This window comes from Neovison vison, chromosome 1 (assembly GCF_020171115.1).
Source record: "Neovison vison isolate M4711 chromosome 1, ASM_NN_V1, whole genome shotgun sequence".
NCBI classification, from domain to species: Eukaryota; Metazoa; Chordata; class Mammalia; order Carnivora; family Mustelidae; genus Neogale; species Neogale vison.
Window position 1 is genome coordinate 288,295,313 of NC_058091.1, and position 22,797 is coordinate 288,318,109.

General features: G+C 42.8%; 1 protein-coding gene across 1 annotated transcript in view; it reads right to left on the bottom strand.

The window, feature by feature from the left end:
- Nucleotides 1-22,797, bottom strand: part of SLC1A3 (solute carrier family 1 member 3) — a 76,602-nt gene that overhangs the window by 16,401 nt on the left and 37,404 nt on the right. Inside the window, exon 4 of the mRNA XM_044232602.1 lies at nucleotides 1,990-2,194. Coding sequence (XP_044088537.1) covers nucleotides 1,990-2,194 — 205 coding nt within the window. The remainder of the gene's footprint in view (nucleotides 1-1,989; nucleotides 2,195-22,797) is intronic.

Genomic DNA, 22,797 nt, shown 5'->3' on the forward strand with positions numbered 1-22,797 from the left:
GTGGGACAAGGAGGTAGAGGAGGTATTTGGCGTGGGGATAGGGACATTTGCAACCTTGGAGGCCGGAGAAGTCAGAGTGGGAAAAGTTGGTATCTAAACAGAAACCATTTCTTCCTGTTGTTTCCAGAGGAGGGAGAGTGGGGTAGACTGGTACTTTTATTTAAAGAATTTTAGTTGGAGAACTTGGGACTCTTAAAAGAGGAAGACCGTTCTGCATTACCCCTAGGTGATATTCGCACTCGAAAATTGTTCGAGTCCCTTTCTGCCTCTTTTTCTGCCTGCATTTGGCCATGAGAGCCGTTCCTTATTTCCCGTGTATGTAAGGAGTACAATGGTGGGTGTGTGGGGGAGGGTCTGGGCCTGGTGAAGCCTTTACTGGGCCAAAAAAATGTAGACTGGAAAAGAGGAATATGGAAATGAACATAGTGCTGGGTTTCTTGTGGAAATCTGCAAGTGTTTATTGATTGTGTACCCCACTCGAAAGCTTCATTTGCACCAGTTACTTGTGACTTTTTTAAACAGGTATTCCATGGAAAAAAATGAAAAATGCTTATTTTTAAAGTCAATGAAATTCTATTTAGCATGGAAATATAAACTGGAATCTTTAATAATCTGGTACTCCTAGTAGTAGAAGATGTATTGTGTGATAGAGAAGATATGATTTACATTGAAACATTTTCAGTATTAAAATTGATAGAGTTCGTTAAAAAAAAAAAAAAGAAAGAGAGAGACTATGGGAGAAGGAGACATGGCCCAGGAAGTTGCAGAGCCTGACATTCCAGCAGTTGTAGGTTATCAAAGTCATGTTTTAAGGTCATCAGCTCTTGTCCCTTTCTTCTTACCGCCTAGACCATCCTGTTTCCTTCTCCTTCCTATCTATGTTCAGTGGGTCTATCTATATAAATCTTGATAGAAATGTGAGTTCAGGAGATTTCAGGAAAAATGCTTGAGCCAAGTGACTGGTGGGGATGGGCTACTCATACACCTACCGCTGGGGCAAGGAGAGGCAGAAACACACAGTACTCTGATGAATCAACCAGACTTGGAACGACAAGCTCCCAATTCTTCAAACAAGGAGTAGAAATCCTATAGAAAGAGAATATAATACAATACTCCTAACCTAACCTACCCAATGGTAAATGTCATGGAAAAAATGGTGAAAAGCCTTAAAGCTTCCTATTGCTGGTGGTGCCTCACCATGCCTTGTAGGTTCCCTTAACCCTGCCTGTACTTTTCCAAAGCCCTTTCACTGACCCTTTTGAAGATGCAATATGCTTCCTGCCAGGATCTGACTGACACAAAGGCTGGTGTGTAGAGAGAGCAATGAGGAAGGTGCCAGGATCAAACTCGGGTTTATTTCATAGTTCTGTGTGAGATGACTCTACCATCAAATCTGTTTCAAGTACTAGATAAGACTCATTGCAATCAGTGTGTAGTTTGTACACAAAACAATGTTAAAGAAGCCATCTTTTAATCTTTCATTGCTGGTCTGCCAAACCCTTTCTTCGGGAATAGTATAAAAGGAAGATGTTAGAACAGGTATAACCAGATGATCCTGAAAGGCCTTTCTGGACAGAAATTGTTGTGCCTAATGGATGATAATACCGGTGACAAGTTCCACATTAGAAGAGTCCAATCAACAGGCTACAGTTGAATAAAAATTAGCCTTAAACAGCAAGACAATAAGGTAAGACTTACTCATATTCCAAGGTAAGCTGCACAGCTGAGAAGAGAAGTGAGTGATCAGATCCTGAATCCTAAAAGCAATGGACTCAAAATCTTTATCCCCTCTTTGCTCTTCTCATCTCTTTCCCATTAGATCAGAAACAAAAGCTGTAACTTCTGTTAGAAAGAAATGAAGATGTGACCTTCACTTCAAGCCAGCAAGGCTGGTTCAGTTAGACACCTGACCTGCAGTTTGACTAGCTCCCCCAAAAGAGGGGTTGGGCAGTCAGAATATACCCAAAGGGTGGGCTTGCAAGGACGTACCTGATCAAGTCCAGGAAGGCGTCTGCAGCTGTCACTTGAACAATTTTGCCTTCTCTGTGCATGTTTTCCTTTGTGCCCTTCCCAGGATGGATGATGATGACAATGACTATGCCAATTACCACGGCAATGATGGTTGTAGTCATGTAATAGACTACCGCTCGCATTCCCATCTTCCCTGACGCCTTACTATCTAGGGCCGCCATTCCTGGTGAAGGCAAACAGAAGGAGATTTTCAGGAAGTCAGTCCAAAGAATTTTCCAGAGGAAGGTAGGGGACAGTCATTCCTTCAACACCCCCCTTACCCTAATTCCAACCCGGCAATGGGATTTTATACAAGTTATGAGAACTTGGCATCAAATTCCATCAGGGCATCATAAGAGGTGAAAGAAAAAAGCCAAAGAATGGCCAGTCATCAGCTGTGGCAGCAAACACCTGATCACCCATTTCCTGCCTCAAGAGTTGATTTCATGTGGCTCTCTAATGATTTAAAAGGGCAATCAAATTCTTTCCTAGGTTATTACTGGTTGGGGAAGCTATGAGTATAAATAGTGAGTAGTGTGTGTGTATGAAGAGCTACTCAAAAAAAATTTCTGGCAGGATAACCTGAGCCTATCTCAAGTCACTGTGGTGGCTCACACCGGTAAACTAGCATTAACAATTTTGAAAAGACTTATTATTTTATATACACACTTGGGAGTCTTTTTCCCATGTTTTTATGCAAAATAGAAGCCATTATTCTGATCACCTAACAACTTATCATCAATTTGCATTTAAATTAGACATTGGGTTATAAAGCCAAAGTTCTCAAATAGTTTCTCTGGGGTTTCATTTCATCTCATCTCATTAAAGTTAAAAAAAAAAATTCTCTGTTTGGTGGGGTTCTTCTCATGTTTCTACCTTCTCCCCTGGGCATGGAGTACCTTATCTCATGTTAAACATCTTCGCCCCCTCGTTTTCAGGACATCTTCAAAGTCTACCTCAGGCGAGGTGTTATCCTAGGTAAAAAAGGAGGTGTGACTTTCAAGATTTCCCTTCCTGCTCTAGCAAACGGAACATATCTTAATGTCTCTTGGGATAGTAAAAAACTGGACATGACACAAACCCCTCAAAGGATCAGATGATAATAATATGGGCTGTTCTGTTTCATTAGCTATTTCTTCACTTTTCTTCTTTCTTTCCCCTCCTAATCTCATGAAAACACTAAAATCCAATTATAGTATAATCCAATCATAACATGGTTTTCTTTACTAATTAAAATTTTATTTTCTTTACTACTTAAAAATTGCCTTTTTATAAATGTATTAAAAGGTTATACTGTACTCCAATGACCAGTATCAGATTCTACCAGTGATTTAATTTTTAGGTAGTAATTTTGTTCATACCAACATATTTAGAGTAAGGTAAAGTATTGAAAAAAACAGTATCCATGATTGGGCTGGGTTTGCCCCCAAAATGTGATATAATGGTAATTCCCATGAGAATTGACACCAGGGCTTTCAATTTATAATTTCATTTGTATTTGAATAACATCATTCATAATTTTCAAAATAAGCACTTACTTAGTACCTGTTATGTTACTTTTAACAACAACCCATAATGCAGATTAAAAAATACTTAAATGACTAAGGTCTTAGTCAACACCAAGTAAAATGGAGTGGGAACTTGAACTTTGTTCTTATGACGCTAATTTTCATATACTTTCTGCCACTGAGGAGACCAACTGGAGCTCTCACAAACAAGGCGGCCAACTTTGGCTTTAATGCATGAACTTAGCTTCTCCTACTCTTGCCCTGGGTTTCAAGAAACCCAGGGCTAACTATCCAATACTGGGATGGTGCCATTTATTTGCCAACCTTAAAAATGGGCTGATCTGTTTTCAGTCAAATGTCCCATCCCCTCATTTTCATCCTCAAGTCTGAATCACATCTCGAATATCTTGGCTTTCTGTGCTTGCAGTAATTTCTCTCAGAAGGGGCTCACTCTCTTTCCCATTATTGCCTGAGCTTGTCACCACTGAAGCCTGAAATTCTTCAGCAGCAAATGGTGTGGGCACAATAGGCCGGATATCTCTGCTAGGGGGTACCAGGCAGCAGTATTTTCTTTCTCCAAGATGCTTTCTTTCCCTCTTGCCTTCTATTCTGTGGTGCTGTTCCGTTCTCACGCCAACTCTTCTCTGACGTTCCTGCCCACTACTCCCGACCTATAGCTATTCAGAGAGAGCCCTAAGTGGTCAAGGCAGAGTACTGGAAACCAAAGTGGCAAACAAAGGAGGAGGCTTAAATCTCCATCCCTCCCACCACGGGGCTAGGGATGGGGGGAGATCTCCTAGGGTCCACAGCTACAAGGCTATAAACTTGAAGGAAAAAGGATTCTTATTTATAGGATTTTTTAAATTTAAAAAATGAAAACCAATATGAAAGTATTTTCTCCATACTTTTAAAATTCTGAAATAGCTGAAGACAACCACCAAGGCATGTTTTTAGCAGTGAGCCTAGAAGGAGAACTGATCGTCAAAGGAGAGGCTCACCAACCTCTATATGTTGACCCTTTTCCTTTGCAAGAGAATAAAGCAACAGCTGCTATTATTTCAGCCAAGGAAGGAGGAGTGTGTGGGGGTAGAGCAGAGGATCTTCATGAACCAGTTCCCCATGTAGGTCCTCTTGTGAGAGGGGGCCCGGTGTCCCACACAGGTTGCTTGCCTACCTCCGCTCCTGGTTCTCCATCCCCTCCTACCACCTGCCAACTCTGACCACTCCCCTTTTCTCTGACACAGGCTCTTAAAACTAAAGGGACCACCATGAACAAGGTCACACACTATTGTGAGGGCAAGGCAGGATGGATGAAGACAATCTGCCAGACACAGGGCCTGAAAGAGAACGGTCCTGATACTGGTAATACCAGGAAAAGATTAGGATGAGCTCTAGAAGACAAAATGTCACATGAGCAGTGTCTCTCTTCCTCTCCCTTACTCAAACCCAGTGATCATCTCTGTTCCTTAGTCTCATGAAATTTGAGACATAGCTCTATACCAGAGACTACACACAAACATCAGAGTGTCTGGGGGCAAGGGTAAAGTACTAAATCACTTTGTGGAAAAGGGAACTTAGGGCAGAAAGTGCCCTAAATGTTTGGGAAGGGAAAATTTTAATTGAGCCTTGTCACTTCAAAATACGTGGAAGAAAAGGACACCGGGGCAAGGGAGACAGGAGGTCACTTGGGTGTGTAGGTACTAATGGGAGTGTGTTACAACAACTATGTGTTTGTCTAAACATACATTTGAGAAACACATTCCAGAGCAAGTAGTAAAGATAATAATCTCGGCTGGTCTCTTTTTCATCATTTGAAATGGGTTTAGCTAAACCAGATTCATTCAAGACATCTTGACATCTTTATTATGAAAACAATCTGCCATCAGAATTAAGACTCTCTTGAAACCCAAGGAATACTATATTGCACAGTTGCCACAAGTACCATGACTAGTTTTCCAATTATAATGACGTGCTTGTTGTGCTTACATATTTTACATATTTTGAGTTAACTTTTGTGCCAGTTCCCTAATTCACTCACAAAATCCCACCCCCAACCAATGTCATATATTCATCTAATTTCATCACAACTGTAGGTTGTTGGTGTCACTGATATAATTTCAAAGGTGAACATACAGAAGATCACAGAAGTTAAGTAATTTGTCCAGTGTTGCACAGCTAGCAAATGGCAGTGGCAGAGTTTGAACCTGCACTCTCAAGGAATCACTCTTTCCCCTATACCTCGCTTTTAATGGATAAGCTGGAGGAAAATTCCATGGCGGTAGCTAACTGGAAAAACTCTAGCACATTATTCAACATTCCCTACCTTGAGAGGAAGTGTATTACGCTGGTCACCAGAAGGACTAGCTAGAGAACTCATCGATTAGTACAAATTTCTCATCATTTCTAGAAAAACAGCCAAGAGCATGTTCTAATGGAGCATGGAGGATCATTGATGCTTGTTGGCTGTGAGTATATGAATCATATTCTCTTTTCTAAAAACCAACCCTTCAAGAAGAACCAGTCATCAAGAAAGCAATCCATCCGTCATTTCTGCAAACCTATGAGTTAAGCATCTAAGAGGGATTAAACAGACATTTTTCGAATGTAAAAGATTAAGACTTAGTTTCAGAAACCTGGGTATTTTAGGCAGCAGTCACTTTGAAGAGAGAGGAAGGAAGAAAAGAGAGTTTCTTAATGCAAATAGGTAAATACACATTTACTTCTTTATTTATAGAAACAGTCTTTTGGTCATCAGTTTGGCATTAACAAATACGGACCACATTCATGTTTATTGCAGGGATGGAGTAGGGAGGGAGGGTCTCGTAAATATGTATGTGGAACTCTGTAAGTCTGTATTGTCAATTAGATTTCTTTTGGTATAATATTTGATATAAGAATTTGGTAAATCATTGGATAAATGAAATATGCATTCAGCCAAGTATAAAAGGATAACATATAAATAATGTCAAGTTCTCAAGTTTCTACTATTTGCATGGATTTTACTCTCCCCTCTGCTAAAAATCTATGTCTTATCCATTCATGTGGCTTACTCTACTTCCCCCAACAATTCCTGTCTCTGATTTTGAAAATCAAAATTTAAGGAAGAAGCCTTCTCTGATGAATTGTCTTTCTACTCATTCTTGTGGCATTTCATTGTTCTTCCAGGGACTAGATCAGGCCCAGAAAGAAGAGAAAAGGGGGGATGGCAACTCCTGATTCAAGAATATTGTCTGTTTCAGGTTTTGTTTTATTTTAGAGGCACTCCTTCTCCTCAACAGGCTACTCAGATACTCATGTAATGAAAGCCACCTGTTCTCCATCCTAGAATTTCAAGATGGCCCAACTGACAACAAGGAAGTCAAGGATGGGCTCCAGCATGCGCCATATTCATTTGATTATAAGGTGATTTTCTTTTTTTTTTTTTTGTTAAGGAAAGTTAACTTCTAAAAATATAGCATACTTCCTATTTAGCATACTTCCTATTTACAGCATAAGCCATATTCATTTGACTATAAGGTGATTTTTTTTTTTTTTTTTTGTTAAGGAAAGTTAACTTCTAAAAATATAGCATACTTCCTATTTACAGTATTTAGGATACTCTTGTATCCTAAAACAACTGCCCACTGCCGGAGCATGGGCACATGGGACCCCTCAGGGAGGAGAGTGAGCAAGAGGGTCAAAAAGCTCAGAGGAGAGGGAAGGAGGGGAGAGGCAGAGGGAAAGAGCATAAAATATCGTTTTAAATCTGTCTTAACTATATTATGCTCTTCTTCACTAAAACAGTTTCTTCTGGCCCCTTTAGAGACTCCATTATAAAAAAGTCAAATTCTAAGATTCTCTGGGTTCTGGAACAGAAGAATCTTTAAGAGGTCAGAAATGATAGCTATGGATTGTATCACAGTTCTGAGTCACAATTAATGCGCAAGATATAGCCTCAGAGCTTAATCCAAAAGACAATATTTCAAACTAAGGCCAACCTCAGGCATTTTTTCTTTCTTTCAGTCTTTTTTTTTTTCTTAAGTTAGAGTTCATTAATGAAGAGCTTAGGCTCTGAGATAAGAATACCTGGATTCCGCTTCTGGCTCTGGGACCTTCTGACCTCTGTCAGCTCTGTCAGCCTCTGTCTCCTCATCTGCAGTATGGGAACACTGACCGCTCTCTCACTGGCTTTTCACGGGCATTAAAGGGACTACTTTCAGTGAGAAAGCACTTAACATAGTGCTTGGCACATAGTAAGGATTCAACAAATGTTAGCTGTTACTATTAAGTAAGCAGAAAAATAACAAACAAGCTATTTACTAAGTAGTATTTGCCTTCTCTAAGCCTCCTTTTCGTCTACACAAGAAGCTAATAATATTTATACTGCAAGCTTAGGGGAAACTTACATTTGTCTAGACAAAGCAGATTCTTGATAAATGCTAGTTACGATCATTCTGTCTCTCTCTCTAAGAATTTTAGTGCCCAAAGAATCGAACCATTAGTTTTATTCACTGATGCAGCCTCAGTGGCTAGAACTGCGCCGGCGCAGGAAGGCCCCCCCATCAACGTATGTTGAATAGTCATTCTTATCACCGTTGTTGTTATGCCGGGGAGAGGACACACACACACACACACACTTTTTTTTTTTTTTTTAAACATTTAGATTAGGTTACTGTGAATTACTATCTTGGAGAATGAGAGACAGCTCTGGTGGGTCAGAGTGACTCGGCATCACCTGGAGCTTCATTTCCAGAGCTGGGGGTGGGGGGAGGGGAGAGGAGTAGACACTGGGGAGGGGGGTGGGGGGAGGAGGTGTCACTCACAGCAAGGTGTCCCCGGGATGGTTAGGAAGGCAGAGGCTGGCACACCTTTACCCCTCACCACCAGGAGCACCCTCCGTCTTTCCCTTCCTTCTGTCTCTCCCACTTCTGTTATTATTTTCCCTCATTTACTACCATGACGCACTCTCGAAGATGAACCCATAGAAGTAACTGCTGAAGTCCTCTCTGTCCCTACATTAACAGAACACTGAGTGAAGAAGTGAAAAAATAAACACACAGAAGGCAATGGAAGAGACGGATGGGGTCTAACACGTGCTTACGATGCAAGTCATGAAATCTGTCCAGTGAGTTACGATTAGTATTGTTTTCCATTAATGGAAGAGTGCAGAATAGAAAATACCAAAGGGTATCTATCTCCTATGGGTAAAGGTAAGTATTAGTTTGTGAAACTTTTTTCAGTTGTGTTTATGTATTGTGTGTGGCTGGGTCACAGTGTAAAATACCTTTGTGTCCCCTGCCTTTTTATTTTTTTTTTCTTTTTTCCTTTTTTTGGAGGGGACACCCAGCTATTAATACATTTATATTTTATTTGTAGGTTCTAGTAAAAAAAGAAAGTAGTTTGCAAACACCAGTAGATACCCACATTCAGTTAACAGTAGAGGCTTTAAAAAGGATGCATGAGCTGTGGTCTCTCCTTCTTGTTATTCTTGCTTCCTACAACTTGGGCTGCCCACAGCACCCAAGAATTTATTTCACCTGGCTAGTGGAGACCAAGGAAATAAGCGTGCTGATGTCTAATATCTGGTCAGTTGAGCTGCACAGAAATTCTGTAGACATTGTAACAAGGGGAAAAGTCTGAGAATAGATTAATCTTATGCAATTTTGAGCAAAGAGGCATTTACTTTAATCGGTAATTCTTAGTGAAGAAGAGTTAAACCATCTCCATAAGCTTAGAACAATTTTGTGGAATTCACGGTCAATTAAATCACAAGGACCTTCACAGGGGTTTTCCCCCTGGCCAAAATTTCCTTCCCATATAGCTGTGTATAATGTCACAAAACTTGATATTTCGTTCGCCTATAATATCACTTAGTTTTATGAGGTTATACTGCGTGAGAATGACAAGGAAGCTTCTCTGCAAATTTATTGCTTGTGATAGCATATAATTTGTCAGGCAAATTGATTTTTTAATTTGACCCTTAAAACTGTCAACAAAAGTCTTTCTTCGAGTTCCCACTGTTCACTAGTAAAATGAAGTGTGGAAAGGCAAAAGGGAAACACTCTGTTTTGAAAGATTGTTAAATAGAAAAAAATCCCAGGGGAGATGACAATATTATTAGTGGCATAAAAATTCAAATAAATCACCCTTTATCCACAGCAGACAATCCCTTTTCTCTCGCTATTATTGTCCTCTGAAAAATGAGTTACTGCTTTCATACCAGAAAGCAGTGACGGGAAACTGAGGTCCAACTTTAACTGCTGCTACCTTCAATTTCAAAGAGCACCAGTGGCTTCCTTGACCTTTGGCATGGAGGATGATTCTCCTGGGTTACCAGCTTGATGAAGTTCTCTGAGTGGTCAAGTTTGCTTTTCTCTACACTAGTCTTACCCATTGAACAGACTCTCATTACAGCCTAGCAGAGCCCTGCCAGGGAACCCACCATGGGGACTCCCTCTCTCTCTCAGCAAGGTCTCAAGAAAACCTCGGAAGGGCCAGCTCTGAGATCCACTTCTCACAGGCACACAGCTGCCGGCACAAGACCCACTGAGAGGTGATTTAGATACCCATTCACCCTTCACATTAGCCCATCCTTCGCTCACGGTATTGGAATGTGCTGCACAATATGCTTTTCTGAAGAGCAACCAGGGAGTAATTCATCTTCTTTATGTGTGCTAAGCAGAGCAAGAGGGAGAGGCGAGCTGGACCCATGATGAGCTGGGGAGTAGTGATTAGTAACAGCTGACAGCCTCAGACCAAGACCCTTTCTTTGGTTACCTCATTGGAACAGCCGAGCACAAAGGAATGACTGTCCTCTGGCCAAGATTTAGAAACCCAGGACTGCAGAAAATAGCGGCTAAAAGAAAAAGCATGGGTTGGGCCATAGAGACAAGGGGCTGATCAGACCAACTCTTGATTAACCTGTGAAGCCTGGCTTTGAGAAGAGGCCTCCGTCATGTGCAAAGATGTGGCAACAACCGGCCATCAACCGGCCATCAACCAGCCCCCACCAGGACCACTGATGTGACTGGGGAAAGTAGGTGACTTCACTTACAGCAGAAAGAGTGTGTGGAGAGCAGCAAATTGCTTTCGTTTAATGAGAGGAAGTTCTTTGAGGGCCAGAGCTCCAGCCCCCCTCTCTCCCTTTCCCCAAAGATCATGATTTACAACCAACCACTGTTTGAGCGGTTTGTGGTTTCCAAAGCAGCCCTCTTTACTTTGGGTTGAATTACTTGCTGTGGAAAAGGCCTGTACGTTCTGGGTCCCACACGACTTTCTTAGGAAGATGATGGTCAAGACAGCACGTTTCCTGGCTGGCAGAATGCTGAGCGGGACTGAATTCCACAACAGGGCCAGACTTGTCCAAAGTTAATCAAAAGGCATCTCAAGCTGACTGCAGAACATGTCAGACTCAAGGGGTTCCCTTTCTTCCCAAGGAAGGCCTGTCCCTCACAGGAGAAAAGGAACTGAAAGCCTCAGAGAAACTGAAATCAACACATGGACATTAAAAACCAATTCGACCCGGCCCTGATTCCCAGAAGAACGGTTGAGACAGGAGTGTGTCTGCATGCCCTAAAATGAGGCTGGGAAGCAGCAGAGATTCCTGGGGCCAAAGGAGCCATGCCCGCCGTTCCAACCCAACATCCACCCCATTCTTTGCCATCAAAAGATTCTGGAACCATAAGCCAATCTGAGAACCTGGAAAGGGACCGAGGTTAAATCTGTGGCTTGAAACTGAAATTAACATATTTTAAAAAGATATATTTCATAAAAAAAAGAGAAATGATTGAGGAAAAATGCATTCCCTTCGGCTATTCTCTAAATTAAATCCAGGACATAGGATCTCAGATACAATACACTAAAAGAATTTTTTAAAAAATTTGACTCCACGTTCTGGCCAGTTAAGAGAGCGTGCCAATGAAGTCTCTGGGGACAGAGCTGGGGTTGAGAGAATGACAGAAGGAGGGAGAGGAGGGAAAGACAAGGGAGGGAGACTACCCAGCACAGAAGCATGGAATGGAGAAAAAGTTCAGTGGGTGCTTTTATCTCAGTCAGCATATTTCTTGGGCTGTGGCCAACACACCCCTTTTTAGTTCTGATTAATTTTCTCAGCATTTAAAACTTCATCAGTTGTTCTTATCTAATCTATAAAGGAATAGTCGCACCCAGGGAGTGGGAGATTATGGTCCCAGCTACCTGACCCAAACAATAAAGCAGTATCACTCCGCCGAGTGAAAAAGACTGTGGCAAATTCTAGACTTGGTTGGCTTTCCTTACCCCTGCCTGAAGTGTAGTAAGAGAACATTCTCTCCTTGAAACAGGAAAAGCTGCATTTTTGCCCCCTGCGCCAAGGGCGACAATGGAACGGAGTTATTCCCAACACAGTCCATCAGGAGTGGTGCAGGACTGTTCCAGTTTTCCCCTCCCCCCGCCCAGCCTAGGGAGCTGCTTCTGCCTACTCTACCTCAGTTTTGTTAACACCTATGTATGGAGTTTCTATGCACTTCTCAGTTTCATATTTTGATGCTTTTTTCAAAGTGTATTTAGAAATTCCTGTAAATTCTCCAAAGAAAACAATGGGAAGCCCCTTTTATCCAACTCCACTTCTCCTGAATAGACTTCAGAGATCCAGGAAGGTGGCAGAGACAGGAAGTGGAAATGGTGTTCGGCTGAATCGAGACTGATGTTGCTTGGATTGAATTGTGAAAAAAAATTCTTAATAAAAATTCTTTAACTTGAAAAATGGGGATAGGGTGGATAACAATGCAATCACCAGGACATGGAAAAAACACTCCTGGATGGGTCTTGAGTAAAATCTGGTAACATTAGATGGCAAAAACACAAGACAAAAAATCCCCGAAAGACAAAGAGAGAGAAAAAGAGAGAGAGGGGAGTGAACTGTGGACATTGTTGTTAAAAAGATATGAGATAAAAGATTTATAAATGAGGAAATGAAAGTGGGGTGCAAAATTGAATTCAAATGCATGATCTTAAAAAAAAAAAAAAAGATTTGTTTGATAGAGAGAGAGCACAAGCAGGGGGACCGAGAAAGGGAGAAGCAGGCTCCTCACTGAGCCGGGAGCACAACGCAGGGCTTGATTCCAGGACTTCGGGATCATGACCTGAGCCAAAGGTAGATGTTCAACCGACTGAGCCACCCAGGCGCCCCTCAATTGAATGATTTCAAATGAATGGTTCGAACAGCCACCACAGCCCCAGTGCAAATCACGGGAAGAGGGAGTAAGGTAGCAAAGGTATATTAAGGGTAGCTAGCTTCTTTTAAAAGTGGCTATAGTCCAGCTTCTACAATTAAAATGGTTTCACTGATTCATGCATTCACTCAGCTTTTATGAAGGAACTTCTCAACGGTCCCGCCAAAGACATGATTGATGGAGCCGCCCTCATGTATTTAGTATAATAAGTAAGATTTCAAAATATGCTTTTTTGAAACAGCCCTGAACAAATACAATGCATGAAATTATCCAGCAGAGTGATTTGGAATGGAATTGGAGGAAAACGGGGAAATCTGTGGGTCCATACTGGAAGGAAATAGTTGTAATACTCTAGGGTTTGCTTGGTTTGAGTCCTGGCTCTCTCACTTACTAGCTTGTGACAAGTCAAGATACATCGCCGCTCAGTGTCTCAGTAAATGAAGGATAATAAAGGTTTAATTCATGGGGTTGTTCTGAGGATTAAATGTGAGGCCTTAGTATAATATTTGGTACAGATAAGTTAGCCCCTATATGATGATATGTTTGTTTTTGTTTTATAAAAATATTTTTAACTCTGAAGGGGTCCTTGGAACACATTTATAAAATGTGAGAACTCAGTTCCTAAACTCAGACTCCACCCTGCTAGGCACAGGCCAAGGGCTTTATCTCATTAAATCCTCCCAGACAACCTGCGAGGTTGGGATAACAATGGTCAATCCCCATTGACAGATTAGGAAACAGGGAGGTTAAATCACTTGCTCAGGATCACACGAAGCATTGATGATGAGTGGCAGCCATCAAAGCACTGGGCAGCCTGTGCTAGAATTAGTCTGACATCTTACTGAACTGGGGGGAGGGGTTCTAACATTCAGACTTTATTCAGAAGTTGATATACTACTGGAGATCTTAAACCAAAGAAAGAATGAACACTCAACCATGGATAATTACACACTTCAAAAGCCTTGGGTAATTCCTAGAACTCCCATGTCTCTTGGTGAAGCTGCAGCATTTCTCCCCACCCCCACCCCCACTTCCTTTAGAGTATCTGTTATTAAACTTTCTCTGAGCCTAACCACAGTGGCGCCCACCATCTCCTTGGCCAGCTCTTCATTGTTGGGTAGCTTTGAATTTTAAAACAGAAAGAAGCTCAGAAAGAAGCAAAATCTGGTTCCTTATAACCTTTTCCTCCCGAGATAAAATTTTCCTTCTGGAAGAACACAAAGTGAGTCTGGTTCACATTGACCAGAGGGACCTTGGATTTCTTTTCTCCAGACTGAAGACTCAACATTTCTCCAATGGATCCTCATGTATCATGACTTCCAGATGTTCACCAACCTGTAATCCCTCCCACTGTCTACCAGTCAGTGCCCTCATGCTCTGGTACAAACCTTGTTTGCCCAGCTTTTTTGCCTGCTAAGACTTATCCCATTCTTCTAGGCAACTTAATATACTCAGGATTCCCTAGCTGAGCCTTGAGTTTTCCTGTCTCTACATCTTTGCTTTTAAGGCTTCCTCTGCCCTCAGCCTTCTTTCCTGTGGAAATCTTACCCTTGGTCCAGCCCCTGAATTCCCACAGCCCTTTTTTTGTGCTTCCTGACTTCTTACTCTGCTTTGTTTTATAGTCATGTGTGTACCTGTCTCGCTCTCCTTTACTTTTTCAACTCCTTGAGGCTATAGATTGGCAACGTCTCTTCATATCTTTATTTCCCACATCAGTTAGCATGTTGCCTGCCCCAAACAGGAGCCCAATAAATGTGTCTTGGATTGGTTTTGACACCCTCTTAGCAGCTACTTTGCTTTGTCAAAGTCACTCTTGAATGTGCTCAGAAAGAACAAATAACTCCCAATGTAATGTGACCAGTGCAGAGTACGTGAACTATTAATAATTATAACTGACTAGATTCATTCTTTTTTAGCCACCACATCCCACTGCTGGTTCATATTAAGCTTTCAGTCACATGAACTGGTGCCAAGCTCAGTCTTTCCCCATCCTGTAATTGCACAAATGCCTTCTGAATCTAAAAGCAGAAATATACATTTATTCCCTGCTCAGCTTCATTTGGTTGGTTTCCATCCAGCACTGCAGCCAATTGAAGTGATTTTGAATCGCAATCTTAGGCATATGTGGTAGAAGCCATTCTTTCGGGGCTTATGTCATCTGAAAACCCAGTGTAGGTGCCTCGCAGGTCTTCAAATTTTTGATAAAAAAATGAACAGGACAGAGCTTTTAAAAAAGTGTAACACAAGAGCCTCACTAGGTGTCTTTCTGGCTTGATATGGGGCCTTAATCACTCTAGGTATAATCATTCAGCTAATTTAAAATCAACCCTGCTATTTTATTAGGTCTTATTTTATTGTCAAATCTATCACAGAAGACTCAAAACTTTTGAGAATGACCAAAACCAATAGTAACAGGAATTTGACAGCTAAATGTTATAGGAAGGGAGTATTTTCACAATATAAAGATTCCTTGTAGTACCTGAGACAAGCTGTTTTGTGGGAATACAGTAAGCCTCGCTTTGTAACTTTAGGAAACAACTCTCTTTTCCTAAAAGAATCAGTGGTATCAATCTAGAAAGGTATACACCGATAAGTATCTTTTTCTACTAAGTGGGAATGTAGTAGCATTTGAGTAAAGATATAAACACATCAAGAATTAATATAAACGTAAGTCATTCATATGAGAAAGAAATAACAATAATTATTTTAAGCTTCAGGAAAGTTTATTGGATAGTTCACTGGAAAGAAATTCTGAATGTGCTCTACTGGTCATCAGAAAGTTCCTTACTGGATGTATGCTTTTAATTCCTCTTTGTTTTTACTCCTTCCATGATAACACACCAGCTTGTGATTTTCCAGGTTATAGTCCTTCAGTTATAAATATACACGAAGACCCATATAGATGATTATATGCCCAGTGGCTATCAGAGTATGGATTGAACAGATATTGGTTGAATGAATGATGACTGACATAGCCTGCAAATTCAGCAGGTCAGACTAAGCAAATGTTGTCAGCCCACAGATCAATGAGTTATTTACATAACATCTACTCCAACACAAGCTCATGGCTGCAACCAGTGATGGGATGCAGATGGCCAAACAGTGGTTCCTACTCCCACGGAGATCTCTTGTGGAGCAGGCAAGTCATAGCTTCACCAAATAAATGTTCAATCACACATGATGGAAGAAGTTAAGTGCACAGGAATGGGAAAATTGTGGAAAATATTTGGTTCACATGGAGAGAAGTCATTACCACAAGCAGTAACATTAAGGCAACAACAGACGCACTTCAGCATTATAAATTGACCCAGTACGATCTAGAAGCCACATTACATCCGGGGCTGCGTGGCACTACAGGGAGGGAGCCTGGATAACAAATGGATGTGAGTTTGAACACATCCATGAGTTTCAGCTCCTTGCCAGCAAGGTAACCTTGGGGACATTTCCTTATCCGTATAATGGAGATGGTAATACCACGATTTTGCAGAAGGGATAACAAGTATGTGTGTTCAATGGCTGGCATGTCTTTTATACTCAATAACTGCTAGCTATTATTATGGCGGGCAAAATAAAAAAAAGTCACTGACCTATCAAAGAATAAATCTGCAATCCAGATGATCAGTTTATCACTTCAAGGTGAGAGTAAACATGATTTGAATGACGATGCCGATGGCCTCATAGATTTGCTGCTTCAGATGTAAACCACAAATTATTTAGCTAATTACTGACTAGTTACCACGTGCCAGGCTCTGTCCTAGGCTAAGTAAACCATGAAGCATTGCCTCTAATTTGCACACATCTTAGTGCTCTGGAAACTTGATTGTAGAGAACACAACCCCACAGGGAGTCTGCGAACCACCTTGGAAACCAAGTCTGTTATCAAAAAGCCAAAATTAAATGGCCGAAACCAGGGCTAAGTCATGGCTGAGAACCTCCAGGTTTGGAGAGTGAGGCCAAGAAACCAAGATTTGTCCATGTGATTTACAAAATGACACCACGGGCTAATGGAGAGGCTAAAGCGGAACGAAAGCTTCACCAGACCTCCTCTTAATGCAACATAGCTTAAAAGCTTCGCTATAGCACCCTGACATGAAACTAAGTTTCTAACAAGTCACATTTTCCCCATCTTGGAAGGTTGGGAACTTCTTGCCAGGTGGGTTTTTCATTCTAACGTAGAAAATGCACTGACTTCAGTTGCTTACTCAGATTCATGCACAAGCAGTCTCCTCGTTCAGAAACGCGCAGAAGCCTCAGTGGGCATGAGGTAGGAAGCAGCAAGCCCGCTGAAAGGAGGTGAGGCTACATACGTGCTAAGTGGCTACCACTCGGTGACAAAGGCGAGGCGGGGTCGTTGAGGATGCCTCGGATGGCCCGGGCCAACACCGAGGAAACGATCCTTTCTGGACAGCCGCTAGCTACATGCACAAGCAAGGAAGGGCCTTGACCTTGACCCTCACCGGCAAGGAAGCCGAAGGGGCCTCCCGAGCCGACGTTCACGGCGCTGAAGCGGAATCCGAGCAGCGGTATTCGCTAACGTCGGCCGCGCGCCTACCGTCCCCGCGAAGCACGCTCACAGCCACCGCCTCGGCTGAGCTCTGCTCGCGGTCCCCCGAGGGGCACGGACAGCCAGTACTTCGATTACTATCGCCACTACTATTTCCGCTCCGTAAATGAGCCCCGAAGGCCAGAGCGGCGCCCCCTGCAGCAGCTTCGTCGGTCCCAGCACCGCGCGTAGAAACTAGTCCGGTCGCCCCGAAGCTTGTGCCGCTAAGAACCAAACGGGCATCGGCACAAATAGAGCCCGACGGAGCCTCCTCTTCTTCAGAGGCTCTGCACTCCTCAGTGGGCTCCTCTTCAACTTTTCAGGGTAAACACTGCAACCTCGCGGAGGGGATCCAGGCTCTGGTGGCCGCGTGGGACGGCTCGGTGGCTTCCTTCCTCGGCACCTACCACGGCCCACGGAGGGAGCTCGGTCCTGAGCGAATGATCAGCCTCAACCGCACAAGAGCCGCTGTGCACGACGCAGACCCCAGACGCCATCAGGACCCGCGAGGGAATGAAGCGTGAGAACAGACTGCAGATGCCGTCAGGACTACTTTGTGTTTGCGCTCAACGAGGCTTGACCTTGACCGCGGGAATGAAGGACACAGGGCAGGGGCAGTCTGTGCCTGTTCCCACCCACCCCGCCCAAGGTATATGGGAGCCCGCCGCACAGGTGCATGCTTCCTGGATACTCCAATGAGTAGAAACGTAAAGTATTTCAAGAAGGGAGATAAACTCTGCAAAGACGCGAGGCACACAGGATAAACCGCCCCTGGGGGAATCAGTCCCCAAGATACAGACACGTGCCCTCTTCCACCACTGGGGTTTTGAAGCCTGAGGACATTTCCACTGGCTCCTCCGACCCACTGTGGTTTTCCCGTATGCACAGTTTTCTGCATGCTCCCTAGCGGTCCCTGCAGGGGCATCCGAACCCCCTCAGAAGTGGAAGCTGACCTTGAAGCAGGCTGGTAAGAAAATAAGAACATTTTCCTTTCCTTTGGCTTGCCTGAGATAAATTTATTGAACGCTTATTGTATGCCAGGCCCGGAACTACAAATGGAAATACAACCTCGTGCTTGTTCTCAGGGCTCACAGGGCAGGCGGGGGTTGGGGGGGCGAGGGTATGGGTGGGGGGAGAAGGTGGAGCCTTCGACAGGGGAGGAGGGTGCTGAAAGAAGGGATGGGTGTGTGGCAGAAGAAGAGAGGGGCCCTGGGGAAGGGGATTTGAGGAGTGGTAAGAACCCATCAGCCAGACTTCTGGCAACACTTAACTTTGCTGTCAGGGAGAACTTGAAAAGCACATTTAGAGAGAAGGAGCAACTTAGTGCCAAATCAGATCTGCCCGCGCACGTTTACCAGATTGGACTCTGAGAGCCAAGGATTTAGTAGTGATGCTGTCAGAACCAATAAACGGGTTAGGAGAACTGGTGAGGGGTAAACGTGGAGTCAGAGGTTAGGTATTTATGTGAACACTGGAACACATCGAAGGCCTCCAGGCTGTTGAAATTCTAATTATGAGACATGAAATAACCCGAATTTTGGAAAACTAGTACCCCTCGCAATGCTGCCAAACACCTAGCATCTGTTCAAATCTATTAGGAACCATTTCCTTAGGGAGGGAACGTGAAAGAATTGTAAGCAGCTGCCAAGACATGTTGCCTGCTGGGGTTGCCACGTTCATGCCTTAAATTTATGTGTGACCTTATTCATTAATACCACTGACCACGGACATAGCGCAAAACGGACAACGCATTTGCCCCAAAGCACATGTGAGGTCAATGCTTCCAAGTGGTCATAAAACAATTTAAGAAGTACCTCTTAAAAAATGCACTAAAAAGCAAACTAGCACACCAGTCTGACTCATCATTTGGCTTAGGAAGCTGACCCTATGCTCTGCGGCAGACCCGTTGCAATTTTCAGGACCCTCACCCTGTCCATTTTGAAGCCTGCAATTTACAGTAGCTGCGTCAGTTTCTCTAATTCAGTTTTTAGCAGGTTTAAGTATTTTGTTGGCAGGTTCCTAAAATTGTTTTTGGTGACATTTTCTTCTATCGTGCGTTTCCTCATGGACCCACTATGGGAGGTGAATAATCAAGCCATGTGACACAGCAGTGTTAGTAACACTCAGCTATATTGGGTTACTTTCCTTTTACTGATCATTTTAGGCGCAGTTCTGCTCCCTGGGTAACTCTGGGAATTCTCCAGAGGCGTGCAGCAGCCGTGAATCTAGCTCTTTGTGTTTGTAACTGTACACCTGTTATTGAGGCCGAGGACGAAAAGAAAACACCAAACACACATTGTTCTATTTTTAAGCCGTTGTACTCAGTTCCAGGGGTGGGAAAGGTGCCCTTTCTCCTCTTGAAAGTTACCAAGAGCCAGTATTCTGTTGTAGTGAAACTTAATTTCCCAACTTTGAAGACAGATGATCTTAAGTACCGAGGGAGAGAATATGTGTGTGTGTGTGTGTGTGTGTGTGTATGTGTGTGTAAGCATGTGGGTGCATACCAGTAGGAGCTGGTGGTGCCAAAATACATCTTTCCTCACCTCCGGAAATGCCTATCAGGGAAGCGAGCGAGCTGGCAACCAGAAAGCTCTCATGTTATGCTCACTGTTTTAACCAGGACACACGCTCGTGTCCTGGGGCAGAAATGCTTGCATGTCATGCCTTTAGCAGGATTCTGCTAAATGAGAACTGAAAGATTGAATCAGTGAATCTTTCCAGGAATAGCATGGCGAAGCACTGTGCCTGTTTCAAAAGCAAACAAGCAAGAAAAAAGCCAACCGCATAAATTGGCAGTAGGGTGCAATATTTCTCTGTCAAGAGCCCAAATGTTGGCTCTTCTGTTCCGACACTGCTCAAGGAAGCCGTGTAGTAAGTTTCAGGAACAGCGATGTCACCTTGGAATTCTGACCTTTCGTCCCTCCTGTGTGCACATCTCCAAAAAATGTTATGTAGTGTATAACCCTGTTTTACATGAAAATAGAGGCTTCCCTGAGACCTTCTAAAATAACTGAAAACACTCTGGGATCTCACAAAATGATTGTTGCTGTCACGTGGGGTTGGAGTACCAAACAAAATGATGCCTTGCTTTCATCAAACTGACAGCTGGGCGGAGGAAGTGGGGAATGACAATGCGGCCACCTGGTTGACACTGCAAGAGTAGGAAAGGGTTCCTGGAGGAAGTGACATTCCAGGAAGGACCTGAGGGTAAGGGGTGGGGGAAATGTGAAGAGGCTGGAGAAGAGTCAAGGCAGGTGCAGGCCTTGCAAAATGGGATGGAAATGGTAAGCAGGAGTCATACAAGACATGCTCACAAGTCTGACCTTTATCCCCAAAGCAATGCAAGGTATAAACGCAGAGTTGACTTTTAGTTAGACTCTATAGTCTTCATGTGAAAAAAGGAGACAGGGGAACTAAGCAGGGAAATTGTTAGAAATTAGGATCAAGACTGTTTGACCAGATTGGGGTCGGAGGTATTGGTCAGAAGTCAGAGTTAAGGAAGTAGAATCAACAGGACGGGGTTGGGGAGGAGCCAGAGGAGGAGACTCAGCTTCTGGTCTCTACATTTCGTTTTGATAAAACAACAACACCCCTTTTTAATAGTCTTGCTACTCTTTCTAAATTGAAAATTGCTTAAGTCCCCCTCCATATTTATATTCTTTCACCAGGGATACATTTATTCTATATGAGCTCACTATCTTCGTAATAATGAACCAGCTCTTCAAAATCTTAGTAACTGGGATGCTTGGGTGGCTCAGTCAGTTGAACATCTGACTCTTGATTTCCGCTTAGGTCATGACTTTGGGGTTGTGGGATCAAGCCCTGAGTTCCATGCCATGTGGGGCACGGAATCTGCTTGGGAGTCTCTCTCTCCCTCTCCCTTTGCCCCCCACCCCCATGCTCACTCTCTCTTTCTCTCTCACACAAAAAACAAAAAACCAAAAAACTAGTAACTTGGAAGGGACCAGTGGGCCCTTTTATAGCCAGAAGGAGAGCTTAGAATTATGAAATCTTTCCTGGGCCTTTAAGCTTATTTTGCATACAGTTCTAGTTATGCTTATATCTGGTGACTCATTCTGTAGCTAACTTGATACTCTTCCAGCCAATTGAGTTTTTTTTTTTTTAAAAGATTTTATTTATTTATTTGACAGAGAGAGATCACAAGTAGGCAGAGAGGCAGGCAGAAAGAGAGGAGGAAGCAGGCTCCCTGCTGAGCAGAGAGCCCGATGCGGGACTCGATCCCAGGACCCTGAGATCATGACCTGAGCCGAAGGCAGCGGCTTAACCCACTGAGCCACCAAGCGCCCCAGCCAATTGAGTTTTATCAGCTCCTAAAAGCTGTAGTTACTAAGGCCCTTCAAGGCCTTTTTCTCCTACAGACTTTGAGTGCTGGTATCTGTGAATCTCTGGACCTGAAACCATGGTCAGAGGGAAGGCGAAAGATGTCACACAACACTAGAGAGATATCAGCAAAATTCACATTGTGGAAAGCTAATTTTATATGATAAGCAATCTAGTCTCTTCAACAAACAAACTGCCAAAGAAAAGGTTGGGGGGTGGAGAGAGAGAGAGAGAGAGAGAGAACCTATAGATTAAGAGATTAAAAAATACAAAACAAATCCCACCTAAGATGTAGCTTGGTTCAAATGAACAAACTACAAAAAGAGGGAGAAAAGAAGTGGGGATATTTGAAAACCAACTCGATGCTATTATTAAGAGATTACTGTTAATTTTTAATTAACATACTGTTAATTTTTAAACAAACAATAATGGGCATTATGGCTATGTTTAGGGAAAAGAATTCTGTTTTTAGACATAAATGACTTCAACAGAAACCAGACTTGCTCTCACACCACAGAAAGTCCTGATCCTGTATCAAGAAGAGAAGGCTTTCACTCTCAGCCCAGAGCTCGAGGTCAAGGTAGAAAAAGCGAACAAGTTCACCTCACATTTAATCATATTTCCCCACCTGCCTCTACCCTAAGAGTTGCGTTGCCCCAGACAAAAACAGAAAGGTACACTGATACTCCCAGCCTCGAATTCATGTTTGCCCAGCAGTGTATTCCTGAAAAGAAACTGAAAGCGAAATCAATGATTCTAAATATTTGAGTTAAATTTTAAATGCACTAAAGCAATCCATGGTGAAGCATTTTCCAATTCATTAGTTCTGGAAAATGCCCAGTTATTCTTAATTGGGAAGGCACATCTTTCTCAAGGGTTGGGATTGGGGAGATATGAGTATCAGAGTATCAGAAAAATCTTTATGGTCCTTTTAAACTACACAAGTTTACATGGCTCCTTCCACTCTCTCCATACCAAAAACGGCCAAAAACCAAAAAACACCCCCCCCCAAACCAAACACAGAGATTATATTAGCTACTATTAGTTACTAAAAAGAGTGTTTTTTAATCCCTCAAGTATGTTGGGACTGGAAAAGTTTTGAGAACTTTTGATCTGACACATTCCTTTAGGCTATCTTCTCCAGATGAACTATACCTTCAACTATACTGCTGATCTTTCAACAGTCAGAAAGTGTTTTAGAACA